Source organism: Mauremys mutica, chromosome 1 (genome assembly GCF_020497125.1).
Source record: "Mauremys mutica isolate MM-2020 ecotype Southern chromosome 1, ASM2049712v1, whole genome shotgun sequence".
In the NCBI taxonomy this organism is placed as follows: Eukaryota; Metazoa; Chordata; order Testudines; family Geoemydidae; genus Mauremys; species Mauremys mutica.
Window position 1 is genome coordinate 357,556,009 of NC_059072.1, and position 14,175 is coordinate 357,570,183.

General features: G+C 47.6%; 2 protein-coding genes across 2 annotated transcripts in view; one reads left to right on the forward strand and one right to left on the reverse strand.

The window, feature by feature from the left end:
• The window catches only part of LOC123373995, a 115,845-nt gene that overhangs the window by 57,730 nt on the left and 43,940 nt on the right, over nucleotides 1–14,175 (reverse strand). The gene's annotated exons all lie outside the window — the stretch shown is intronic.
• On the forward strand, nucleotides 8,546–9,481 carry LOC123374007 (olfactory receptor 51G2-like). The gene has a single exon (XM_045023398.1). It carries the CDS (start codon nucleotides 8,546–8,548, stop codon nucleotides 9,479–9,481), a length of 936 nt encoding a protein of 311 aa, XP_044879333.1.

Sequence of the window (14,175 nt, forward strand, 5' to 3'; positions counted from 1 at the left end):
ATTGTTATAGTCCTAGCCTTCACAACCTCCTCAGGTAAGGAGTTCCACAAGTTGACTGTGCGCTGCGTGAAGAAGAACTTCCTTTTATTTGTTTTAAACCTGCTGCCTATTAATTTCATTTGGTGACCCCTAGTTCTTGTATTATGGGAAGAAATAAATAACTTTTCCTTATCCACTTTCTCCACATCACTCATAATTTTATATACCTCTATCATATCCCCCCTTAGTCTTCTCTTTTCCAAGCTGAAGAGTCCTAGCCTCTTTAATCTTTCTTCCTATGGGACCCTCACCAAACCCCTAATCATTTTAGTTGCCCTTTTCTGAACCTTTTCGAGTGCTAGAATATCTTTTTTGAGGTGAGGAGATCACCTCTGTACAGAGTATTCAAGATGTGGGCATACCATTGATTTATATAAGGGCAATAATATATTCTCAGTCATATTCTCTATCCCCTTTTTAATGATTCCTAACATCCTGTTTGCTTTTTTGACCGCCTCTGCACACTGCGTGGATGTCTTCAGAGAACTATCCACGATGACTCCAAGATCTTTTTCCTGACTCGTTGTAGCTAAATTAGCCCCCATCATATTGTATGTATAGTTGGGGTTATTTTTTCCAATGTGCATTACTTTACATTTATCCACATTAAATTTCATTTGCCATTTTGTTGCCCAATCACTTAGTTTTGTGAGATCTTTTTGAAGTTCTTCACAATCTGCTTTGGTCTTAACTATCTTGAGTAGTTTAGTATCATCTGCAAACTTGGCCACCTCACTGTTTACCCCTTTCTCCAGATCATTTATGAATAAATTGAATAGGATTGGTCCTAGGACCGACTCTTGGGGAACACCACTAGTTACCCCTCTCCATTCTGAGAATTTACCATTAATTCCTACCCTTTGTTCCCTGTCTTTTAACCAGTTCTCAATCCATGAAAGGACCTTTCCTTTTATCCTATGACAGCTTAATTTACGTAAGAGCCTTTGGTGAGGGACCTTGTCAAAGGCTTTCTGGAAATCTAAGTACACTATGTCCACCGGATCCCCCTTGTCCACATGTTTGTTGACCCCTTCAAAGAACTCTAATAGATTAGTAAGACATGATTTCCCTTTACAGAAACCATGTTGACTATTGTTCAACAGTTCATGTTTTTCTATGTGTCTGACAATTTGATTCTTAACTATTGTTTCAACTAATTTGCCGAGTACCGACATTAGACTTACCGGTCTGTAATTGCTGGGATCACCTCTAGAGCCCTTTTTAAATATTGGCGTTACATTAACTAACTTCCAGTCATTGGGTACAGAGGCCGATTTAAAGGACAGGTTACAAACCTTAGTTAATAGTTCCACAACTTCACATTTGAGTTCTTTCAGAACTCCTGGGTGAATGCCATCTGGTCCCGGTGATTTGTTAATGTTGAGTTTATCAATTAATTCCAAAACCTCCTCTAGTGACACTTCAGTCTGTGACAGTTCCTCAGATTTGTCACCTACAAAAGCCAGCTCAGGTTTGGGAATCTCCCTAACATCCTCAGCCGTGAAGATTGAAACAAAGAATCCATTTAGTTTCTCCGCAATGACTTTATCGTCTTTAAGTGCTCCTTTTGTATTTCGATCGTCAAGGGGCCCCACTGGTTGTTTAGCAGGCTTCCTGCTTCTGATGTACTTAAAAACATTTTGTTATTACCTTTGGAGTTTTTGGCTAGTCGTTCTTCAAACTCCTCTTTGGCTTTTCTTATTACACTCTTGCACTTAAGTTGGCAGTGTTTGTGCTCCTTTCTATTTGCCTCACTAGGATTTGACTTCCACTTTGTAAAGGAAGTCTTTTTATCTCTCACTGCTTCTTTTACATGGTTGAACCACGGTGACTCTTTTTGAGTTCTTTTACTGTGTTTCTTAATTTGGGGTATACATTGAAGTTGGGCCTCTATTATGGTGTCTTTAAAAAGGGCCCATGCAACTTGCAGGGATTTCACTTTAGTCACTGTACCTTTTAACTTTTGTTTAACTAACCCCCTCATTTTTGCATAGTTCCCCATTTTGAAATTAAATGCCACAGTGTTGGGCTGTTGAGGTGTTCTTCCCACCACAGGAATGTTGAATGCTATTGTATTATGGTCACTATTTCCAAGCGGTCCTGCTATAGTTACCTCTTGGACCAGCTCCTGCGCTCCACTCAGGATTAAATCTAGAGTTGCCTCTCCCCTTGTGGGTTCCCGTACCAGCTGCTCCATGAAGCAGTCATTTAAAGGATCGAGAAATTTTATCTCTGCATTTTGTCCTGAAGTGAAATGTTCCCAGTTAATATGGGGATAATTGAAATCCCCCATTATTATTGGGTTCTTTATTTTGATAGCCTCTCTAATTTCCCTTAGCATTTCATCATCACTATTACTGTCCTGGTCAGGTGGTCGATAATAGATCCCTAATGTTATATTTTTATTAGAGCATGAAATTTCTATCCATAGAGATTGTATGGAACATGGGGATTCGCTTCAGATTTTTACTTCATTTGAATCTACATTTTCTTTCACATATAGTGCCACTCCTCCCCCTGCATGACCTGTTCTGTCCTTCCGATATATTTTGTACCCCAGAATGATTGTGTCATTGATTGCTCTCAGTCCACCAGGCTTCTGTGATGCCTATTATATCAATATGCTCCTTTATCACCAGGCACTCTAGTTCACCCATCTTATTATTTAGACTTCTAGCATTTGTGTACAAACACTTTAAAAACTTGTACCTGTTTATTTGTCTGCCCTTTTCTGATGTGCCAGATTCTTTTTTATGTGACTGTTTAACATCTGATCCGGCCCTTACATTATCCTCTTCCGTCCTCTGCTCCTGACTATAACCTGGAGATTCTCTATCATCAGACTCTCCCCTAAGAGAAGTCTGTGTCCGATCCACATGCTCCTCTGCAGCCTTCGGCTTTCCCCCATCTCCTAGTTTAAAAATTGCTCTACAACCTTTTTAATGTTTAGTGCCAGCAGTCTGGTTCCACTTTGGTTTAGGTGGAGCCCATCTCTCCTGTATAGGCTCCTCCCATCCCAGAAGTTTCCCCAGTTCCTAATGAATGTGAACCCCTCCTCTCTCCACCATCGTCTCATCCACGCATTGAGACTCTGAAGCTCTGCCTGCCTACCCGGCCCTGCGCGTGGAACTGGAAGCATTTCTGAGAATGCCACCATAGGGGTCCTGGATTTCAGTCTCTTCCCTAGCAGCCTAAATTTGGCTTCCAGGACATCTCTCCTACCCTTCCCTATGTCATTGAGCTTTGCGAACAGGGGCTGCTAACAGGGAGTTTCGCAAGGGAGTTCTCCAGGTGAAGGAAGAGCAAATACAGCATCCGTGGGGTAAGTGACTGTCTGTAGTGTGTGTTTGTTCATGTTTGGGGGTTACTTGCTGTGTGCTGAGCTTGTGTTTGTCAGTCTGTTTGTTTGTTTGTTTGTTTGTTTGTTTGTTTGTTTGAAGGACCGTGTGCTGTGGCTGGCAGTTGGAAGCCGTGAGCTTCAAAGGAAGGTTTGAAAGCTTGAAGCCTCTGGTAATTGGCTGAGCCTTAATCAGTGGGCGGGGCATTCACTCAGGCCAGGGCTTTATAAAGCCACGCACAAGCGACCAGGGGCTGCTAACAGGGAGTTTGGCAAGGGAGTTTGGAAGGGGAGTGGGAAGGGAGCGGGAGTCCCTTGTCGGTCCTAACTCTTCCCCTGCAGTCCCCTTAAAACCTATAAACCAAACAACATTTCAAAACTTCTTTCTGTAAACCACCCTTCCATTAACTAGGAGACAATGCAGGCAGAAGCCCAGCAGCAGAGTGGGGGCTATCCAGTTTATTGCGCCGAGTGTAGCATGTATGATTACCTGCCCTGTGGACGGGTGGCGTATGTGTGCAATGGGTGCAAAGAGCTCCTGGCCCTCAGAGACCATGTACGGACTTTGGAGGCCAGGGTGGTGGAACTGGAGGAGCTAAGAGAGGCAGAGAGGTATGTTGATGAGGCTTTCTGGGACACTGTAGAATTGTCCCACCTCCGCTCAGACAGCCCCTGCGCTATTGAGGAGGAAGAACGGCCCAGGGAAGCAGAGCAGTCAATGGGAGCAGTGGGAAACCTTCCCATAGTTGGGACCCTCCTTCCAGATGGTGCTGGGGTTGCCTCTTGCACTGAGGTTGCCTCTCCAGGGGAGGAAACTCCAGTTTCTAGGAAAAGGCAGGTGTTAGTAATGGGAGATTCGATTATTAGAAAGGTAGATAGCTGGGTTTGTGATGACCGGGAGAACCGTATGGTGACTTGCCTGCCTGGTGCGAAGGTTGCGGATCTCTCGAGGCATCTAGATAGATTTATGTGTAGTGCTGAGGAGGAGCCGGTGGTCGTGGTACATGTAGGCTTGCTGCCTATTAGTTTCATTTGGTGGCCCCTTGCTCTTGTATTATGAGTGTCATAAACAGATAGTTAAGGGTTAAGGTCTCTTTTACCTGTAAAGGGTTAACCTGCAGTACCTGGTGACCACCTGACCAGAGGACCAATCAGAGACAAGATTTTTTCAAATCTCTGTGGAGGGAAGCCTTTGTCTGTGTTCCTTGTTTGCTCAGAGCTCTTTTTGGATCTAAGAGAGGACAGTCATGTCTCCAAGTTCTCCTGGAGTAGTTTCTACTAATTAATAGTGAGTATTAATTAGAAAGGCGAATTAGTCTTATGATTTGATTTCTATATTTGCAATTGTGTGTTTGCTAAAGGAATGCTTTATTCCTGTTTGCTGATATTGCTTTTACTGAGAAAGGGGGAGGGGGAATTCTCTCCAGAGATTGATAAGCTTAGATCCTGTATTGTTCTATCTTGAATTACAGAGACAAGTTACTTTCTTTTTATTCTTTAATAAATTCTTTTCTATTAAGGACTTGTTTGGTCTTTCCTTGGGTGGATTCTCAGGGAAAGAGAAGGGGGAGGTATCCCTCTGTAGTTAGATCCCGGTATCTCTCCCAGGAAAAGGGAGGGGGGAGGAAGCAGGGGGAATGGTTTATTTCTCCTGGGTGTAAGAACTCCATGGATTTGGGGCTCTTGGAATCCCCTAGGATTTTGGGGAAGGACTGTGTCTCAATCCACATTTCCTGATTGAGTGGTGGCAGCTTACTAGATCTAAACTAGGATTTTAGTTTAGAGGGAAACCAAGTCAGGTCCCCACATTGGAGCCCAACAGTTCCAAGTGGGGGTGAGACCTATGACAATGAGAAAATGGGAAAAAAATAAAAATGAGAAGGAGTAAATAACACTTCCTAATTTACTTTCTCTCTACCACTCATGATTTTATAGACCTCTGTCATATCCCCCCTTAGTCGCCTCTTTTCCAAGCTGAAAAGTCCCAGTCTTATTAATCTCTCCTCATACAGAAGCTGTTCAATACCCCAATCATTCTTGTTGCCCTTTTCTAAACCTTTTCCAATTCCAATAGATCTCTTTTGAGGTGGGGCGACCACATCTGCACACAGTATTCAAGGACAGGCCCTGGTAGCACATCTCTGATGAACCTGTGCTAGCAGGGAGCTGGAGAGGGTCCTAGAGCAGTTGTGGAGGCACAGGGATTGTGGGTGGGTGGGCCGAGCTCCCAGTGGATCACTGAGATCTGTGCAGAACTTTGGGGATCCCTGGGTCCTTGGTCCCCCTTTACATTCAGAGAGAAGAAAGGGACCTCCCCTCCTGGAAAAATCTGAGGGAAATTTCCATATACGGAGCCTTGTGGAATCTCCCTGGCCTGCCCTGAAACCTGGGTTTCTAATGCAGGAGAGGGGACTGCTGGGGAAAAATCTGGTCCTATATTATAATAATTATTATTTATTATATTTTATTTCAGCGAGATCACAGCTGTGACAACATCATTGTTACCACTCGGCCACCCCCAAGGTTTCCTTGTGACTGATTGGAACCATAAGGAATAGAACCTGCAGCAGGGCTGCCACTGCAGTCCAGCTGGATAGCATCACCACACATCCCCTGTGATTTGGCCTCCTGCAGTTTGCCCTTGGCTGTCACAGGGGTTACAGCTGGTGCACACAAAGCCAAGCAGCTGAGGTTCCCTGATGGCCAAGTGGCCCCCAAGGGAATGTGCAGACAGGCTTCATAAAGACAGTAGCCTCCCTATCTGAACAGATGCTGCCTGCTGCCCATGCAGCCTCTCTGACGACTACATCTGCCCATGCTCCATGGTGAGTAATTTAATCTACATAGAAATCTGACATTCAAAGCTAGCTTGCAGTGTTAAAACCCTGATGCCCCAAGTAACGATTTTCTCAAGGAGTCCCATTTTTAGACGTTCCGTGTGCTCTGGGCCCGATCCTGCCAGGGGCTGAGGAAGAAGAGACCCCACGGAATATCAGTGACTCCTTCCCAAATCGTATCAGGTGAATTTGCTGCTGGAAATTTAATCAGCAAATGCATTTTCAACAATTTTATTCTTTGACTTGATTGTGGATGCAGGAATTCAGAGCTGCGTTGCTCTGTGGGCATACAAGCAAGTCACATCTTACGCGAGGGTACCGTTCCACGGTTAGCGCGTAAAGGGAAAACCACGTATACTGAAACACTCATTGAGTTGAATGGCGGAAGGAATCGCCTGCACTAAGGATGCAGTTTTTATATTGTAATTTTTCTTTTTTTCCCATTTTCACCATCTGCACAAAGCTGAATTTGCGCATGTTAAATGTGCCTAAGATGCGATTTGCCTGTATTTCTGTTTCCTGACTGGCTGAAGGCTCCAGCACTTTTGCCCTGAAGAAACCCCTCAGAGTTACAGGGCTATGTTCATCTCTTTCCCTTCTCTGGTTTCTGAGGGCCAAATGTCAGGCTCCGTAGCCTCCTTTCTCACGGGGTGAAATCTCGCCATTCTCCCACTCACAGACTGGGCCCTGGGCTACCGCGCAATGTGGCTGGAGCACTGAGCACTGTGCCTGCTCAATAGGTCTGGCTGGGTTTGTATCTGTGGTTGCCATGTGTGTGCCAAAGTACAGCTGTGTAAATGTTATGCCAAAACTTTTCATTGTAATACAAATATTACAAACAAAAATTTCATGACATAGATGCATATTGAAAGCCAGCGGCAGAGTTGTTGGAATTGCTACAGGAAGGAGCAGTGGTAACTTTACTGCTTAACGGCATTTGCTTTAGAAAGTTTTTCAGAAGTACCCCACATACTGTTTGCAATGGGTTTGTGCTATGAACTCTCTGTTCAGTGAACAGCTGTATGGTACTCTCCCCTGCTAACTGAGCAGAAGCCATTTGTAATACTTACATTCAGGGTCATGCACACAGTAACTCTACAATACCTGTGCAAGACTTTCCAAAAAGTCCTGAGAGAACAGAACCGCTGGTCTGTGTTTCAGCAAAGGGTAGAGCTGAGGTGCAGGAAAGAGCAGTGTAATAGTTTTTTATGTAATTTACCTCCATCACCTGTTAAAAAAGCATGGCTGAAGTAACTAGCACACTCAACTGGATATTAGTGCAAACCTAGTGTTTGCGATGACAACTTATTTGCGATGACAACCTCTCCCTCATCCAGCTGAAGTAACTGTCCATGTTAGCTTGTAACTTACCAGATAACTACAATCCCTTGCATGGGGAGCAGATGCGGGTCCTGTGAGGATGAAGGGGAACCTGTAGGATGATCAAACTCTCTGGATTCAGTCAACATAGGCCAGGCAAAGCACTTCAGCTTCTCTTGGAGGGATTCTTGGGGGTCAGAGTGTATCACTGGGAGCATTTGGTAAGGGAAAGTTAATAGATCCCGGTTCTGATCGAATTTACACATGTAAATCTGGAGTGATGCCGTTATTGAATTCAGAACCAGACCCTGAAAATGTATCCCATGTGCTGCAAAGAGGCAGCGGCATAATTTGAACTCACAGGAGCAGAGAAAATAAAAACATAATGTATATAATGAGGCAATGAAACACGTTTATGAATAACTTAAATGCAGGACAGATAAACACAATGACCATTTTCACCATGCACTTGCCATATGTGTACACACATGTCATGATACAATGGGCCACACTTTGAAGTTGAGGGCCGGAAAGGGTGTCTGTGTGAATGTCATTATTGCAAACTCACACAGTGCTCAAGTAGGCTGTGGAACTCTGATCCACAGGATATCAATGGGGCCAAGGGATTAGCAGGATTCAAAGAGGGACTGGATTTACACCACAAAATATGTCTAACTAGTGGGTGCCTGGGGGAAACTTTCCCTTGGAGCAGTCAATCTCATAGCTCCCTATTGCAGGGATTCTTCCATCTTCCCCTGACGCATGTGTAACTGGTTACTGGGCTAGAAGGACTGCAGGTCTGATCCAGTCTGGCAGTGCCTATCTTCCCATTGGCATATCCTATTGGGGGTGTAAATCCAAATCTATGTTTTTTCTGATCTTCCTTGAGCTTCTGGGAATCCTAGATTTGCACTCAGAGCAGAAAGATGTCTCCTTAAATATCATCTACTTTCCTGTTCTTTTTCCTTTCAGGAAGGAAAGTTCAAAACTTCTCGGACCTGCCCAGTACATTATGTCAGCTGTCAATGACACCAAATTCACACCTGCAGTGTTCCTTCTGACTGGGATACCTGGGCAGGAAGACGTCCATCTCTGGGTCTCTGTCCTCTTCTGTTTCATGTATGAAATTTCGATAGTAGGAAATTCAGTCATTCTGTTCATTATAAAAACAGATCCAATCCTCCATGAGCCCATGTACATTTTCCTTTCCATGTTGGCCGTCACAGACCTTGGCTTATTGATAGCCAGCATGCCGACGATACCGGGCCTATTCTTATTTAACTCTAGAGAGATCAGCCTTGATGCTTGTTTTGCCCACATGTTCTTCATCCACTCTCTGCAATTCATTGAATCCTCTGTGCTCTTGTTGATGGCATTTGTCCGCTTCATCGCAATCTGTAACCCGCTGAGATATGCCTCCATCTTAACCCTGCCGAGAATAGCCAAGATGGGACTGGTGTTTATGCTAAGAGCAGTGGCAGTAATATTTCCACTCCCCTTTCTTCTGAAACGGTTCCGATTCTTTCGAGCCAATGTCCTCTCCCATTCCTACTGCCTGCACCAGGACATCATGAAGCTGGTTTGTTCGGATATCACAGTCAACAACATCTATGGCTTGTTTATTACAGTCATAACGGTGGGGTTGGACTCGCTGCTCATTTTCCTCTCTTATGTGATGATCCTCAAAGCAGTGCTGAGCATCATGTCCCCCACAAAATGCCTTAGGGCCCTGAACACCTGCGTCTCCCACCTCTGCGCCGTCCTGCTCTTCTACATGCCAGAGTTCAGCCTGACTGTCATACAGAGATTCTGGAAGAGCTCTTCTCCCTTGCTTCAAGTTATCCTGGGCTACATCTACCTGCTGGTTCCTCCTTTAATGAATCCAATTGTGTACAGCATGAAAAGCAACCATCTTTGTGCGAGGATAATCAGGGTATTTGTCAAGTAAAGAGTCAGTTCATCATCCGGCTCCAGAGCTGGTGACACAGGTCATGGCCACCTATTCCATCTTGGACCCTTATATATGAGGAAACAGGAGCTACTGATCTCCACTCTGTAGAGAGAGGCTCATACAGGGTCTAAGACCTGAAGCTTAGGGGGGCCATCCCCACCCGCAGTTGAGGGAGGACAGCAATCCGGAGAAAGGAGACCAAGCCAGGCAGCAGCATTTACAAAGTCACTCTGTTCGTGGAGAGCCAGGGGATTGGTGGGATGTTGGCCCCTAAAGAGCCGTATCGTTGGCTGCTCTAACCTCAGAATTCCTATGAGAAGAGATGTTGCTATTGTTTCTCATTACACCTGGCCTGTCACTGTCCCATCCCTGGTTAATCACCCACGGGCCATGCTAATCTCCTTCTCCATGGATTGTTGGCATTTATTCACACATGTGGCCAAAACATCTGTCAGGACCAGACTTCGGCCATGCATCTGCCAAGGAAGGATTGCTTCTTGAACCAGATGAGGTAAAATAACAAATCCAGTGAGCTAGTCACACCATCAGTCTCATTGAAGCCCCAGGCCTCGCTTTCATCTTGGAATCTGGGGTTAAACATCATACCCCAAGGAGAATCTCTTATCATCAGTCTCTGTGTCCCAGGACAACAAGCCATTGTTCTCAGCCACTTGGGCCTATGCTTACAAGGCCTGCTGGTTGCTAGGGAGATGGTGGAATTAGTGGGCCCCTTCTGTTAATGGGCACGCTGGCAGGATGGGATTCAGTAGTATGGAAACCGGAAATAGTATAAGGGACCTACCATCAATCAAACCCTAACCCCTCCCCTTGGCCGCTTAAACCCTGCCCCTTGACCCCTTAAGCCCCGGCCACCTGTCACTGGAAGTCCCACCCATGGGGAATATTACTTCTGGGGTCAAGGAGGACACACGACCGGAAGCAAAGTGTGTCATGTGACCCCTCTAAGAACTCCTCCCACTGCCCTCTACCAATCAGGAGGGGTTTCTCCCCCGTAGGCCCAACCTGAGAGGAGATTTGTCCGATCAGGGGTGTTCCGGGGCATGGTGACCCATCCGGAAGTGGTTCGTGTGACCCCTCTAAGAACTCCTCCACTGCCCTCTGCGAATCACGATGGGTTTCAGCCACACAGTTCTGCCCTGAGAGCAGATTTGACCAATCGGTGGTGTTCCGGGGTGGGGTGACCTGCCCAGAAGAGGGTCATGTCACCCATCTAAGAACTCGTCCCAGTGCCCTCTGCCAATCAGCACGCGGCACTATCACCCCATAAGTCCCAGCAATCGGGGCAGAAGAGGCCATCTTTTACCAAGAACACGTGCTTTAGAAATCATGGAAACATGGACTCCTTCACCACCCTGGTGAGAACTTCAGACTTTGTGTTAGCCCCGAGGGCCTTTGGACTTGTGTGGAGAAAGCGCTACACGAGCGACAGTTCCGACGAGGGCCCTTAGACTCAGCCGTTGATGGATACGCCAGAACCTGAAACCCAAACCCTCGTGAGGCACCCCGATGAGCATGAAGGCCTCTCGTTGTCCGCCCCCCTAGAGGTGGAAGACGAAAGCAGCTCATGGGAGTCACCAGAGGACAAGGTGAACAAAAAAGATGTCGCTCAGGTAAATGAATGATTAAGAAGTGATGGTTGATGATGGAGTGTAATGAAGTTAGGAACCAGGAGGTTGTGTAAATCTAAAAACAAGCAGTGAGGTGCTTACACTGTTTCTCGATGATGCCTTGCTAGAGGCCTTTGAGAACTGACATCGGTAGTCTCGTGGGAGCAGTGATGAGCTGCCAAAATATTAACAACAGGTTCTCTCCTCCTCACCCCACGAGGGTGTCGTGCCCCCCCGGGGGTCATGCCCCATCCAACATCCCATGTTCCTTGATGCCCCCCGGGACTGCTGCCCCATCCACCCCCCTTCCCTGTCCCCTGACTGTCCCCTGCCACCCCATCCAACCCCTCCTCTCATTCCTGATGGCCCCCCGGGATCCCTGCCCCATCCAACCACACCTTCTCTCAGTTCCTGCCCCCCACCACGCCATCCAAACCCTGCTCCTTCCTGACTGCCCCACCCCGAACCCTTGCCTCCATTCAATCCCCCTGTTCCCTGCCCTCTGACTGCCCCAACCCCTATCCACTCCCCCACAACCCACCAACCCCCCCTGCCCTCTTCCAACACCCTGTCCCTGCCCCCTTACCACGCTACCTGGTGCCACTCGGCCACGGCCAGAGCCGCTCGGCCGGGACCTGGACCAGAGCTGGTGCCGCAAGGTCCGGGACGGAGCCACTAGGTCGTGACCGGCACCACGGGCCCGGGGCCCGAGCCGAGCTGCAGCCGCTCGGCCGGGACCGGCACCGGTGCTGTGGGGCCCGAGCCGGGCCGGCTCGGAGCCGCTCGGCCGGGACCGGCACCGGCGCAGCAGGACCCGAGCCGGGCCGATGCCACTGGGGCCAGAGCTTGGCCAGGACTGAGCAGGGGCGCTCAGCCAGGGGCAGGCCAGGGGCGAGGCCAGAGGAACGGCCTGAGCCAGACTGGGCTGCGCCATGCCTCTCTGGAGCCCTCCTCATGCCTGCCCCCAAGCTTACCTGCCTGCTGCTTGTTTCAGGCTTCTTGCGAACATCTGATTCGCAGGAAGGAGGGCAGAGCGTTCAGGGGAGGAGAGGGAAGTGAGCTGGGGCCGGGGGCCGGGTGGATAGCTGCCCGAGCTTTAGTTAAATTTAAAAGCTGTTTTAGAACCGGTTGTCCTGGAACAACCGGTTCTAAAAGGGTTTATAAATTTAACAACCGGTTCCTGCGAACCGGTGGGAACTAGCTCCAGCTCACCACTACGTGGGAGTAAATATATCATGCATCAGCTGTTTTTGCTCATGTCTGAGACACAGATCTCAAGAGGAAAATCCGGAAAAGGACAAAATGGAAAAATGAACCAGCTCAGACTCTCTTATGGTAGGGGTCGTGGTGTCCATTTTTACAGGCGGCTGTAAAAGGTCGTGTTAAACCAGGCAATTAATGAAACTTATTTATTTAAATGTGTCAGTATGAATGTGTCCCCCTTCATATTTGTGTTAGTAAAAGACGGTACCAGTAACAGTCATTTCTACACAGGCAGCTCTGTTAATGAAAATATATTACATCGCCGGGGAAGTAGGGAGCATGGGTGGGGTGAACCCTCTTTCTCAAGTGGCCAGAAAGCATAGTAAAACTTTAAATAGAAGACAGGTAACAGTTTGGCTTTCAGAGAAGGACACTTACACTTTACACATTTCCATCCCACCATCAACCTCAGCCTGGACCATTCCACACAAGAGATCCACTTCCTAGACACTACAGCACTAGTAAACGATGGCCACCTAAACACCACCCTATACCGGAAACCTACTGACCACTATACTTACCTACATGCCTCCAGCTTTCATCCAGACCATGCCACTCAACCCATTGTCTACAGCCAAGCTCTACGATACAATCGCATTTGCTCCAACCCCTCAGATAGAGACAAACACCTACAAGATCTCTATAAAGCGTTCTTACAACTACAGTCCTCACCTGCTGAAGTGAAGAAACAGATTGACAGAGCCAGAAGAGTACCCAGAAGTCACCTACTACAGCACAGGCCCAACAAAGAAAGTAACAGAACGCCACTAGCCGTCACCTTCAGCCCCCAACCAGCGGTGTATTATTGCCTAGGCCAACAAGGCCTAGGCCTAGGGCGGCAAATTTGCTCACGCCCTCTCCCCAACTCTGCCCCTTCTCCAAATCCCTGGCTCGCCTCATCCCCCAGGCGCACCGCGCTTCTCTCCTTCCACCTCCCTCCCAGGCTTGCCACGCGAAAGCACTGGGAGGGAGAAGTGAGTAGCGGCCCACTCAGAGCAGGTGGAGCAGAGGTGAGCTGCAGCCCGCGGGTGCGGGGAGTAAACCAGGGGTGGGGGCGGGAACCGCTCCCCGCCCCAGATCATCTCCGCTCCACCGCCGCCATCCCCCGAGCGCGCCACAACTCCCCTTCTCCCCCCTCCCTCCCAGGCTTGCCGTGGGGGAGGGTAGGTGAGCTGGTGGGGGGGGGGTGCGCAGGAATTTTTTGAGGGCCTAGGGGCAGCAAATTTGTTAATCCGCCACTGCCCCCCAACTAAAACCTCTCCAGCGCATCCTCAAGGATCTACAACCTATCCTGAAGGACAACCCCTCACTCTCACAGATCTTGGGAGACAGGCCAGTCCGCTCTTACGGACTGCCCCCAAACCTACAGCAACCACATAACAAACACACTAACCCAGGAACCTATCCTTGCAACAAAGCCTGTTGCCAGCTCTGTTCACATATCTATTGAGGGGACACCATCATAGAACCTAATCACATCAGCCACACTATCAGAGGCTCATTCACCTGCACATCTACCAATGTGATATATGCCATCATGTGCCAGCAATGCCCCTCTGCCATGTACTTTGGCCAAACCGGACAGTCTCTACGTAACAGAATAAACGGACACAAATCAGACGTCAAGAATTATAACATTAAAAAACCAGTCGGAGAACAATTCAATCTCTCTGGCCACTTGATTACAGACCTAAAAGTCACAATATTACAACAAAAAAACTTCAAAAACAGACTCCAACAAGAGACTGCTGAATTGGAATTAATTTGCAAATTGGACACCATTAAATTAGGCTTGAATAA

What these genes read in the sequence shown, in the direction of transcription:
- LOC123374007 (XM_045023398.1), top strand. Translation starts at nt 8,546, where the DNA reads ATGTCAGCTGTCAATGACACCAAATTCACACCTGCAGTGTTCCTTCTG.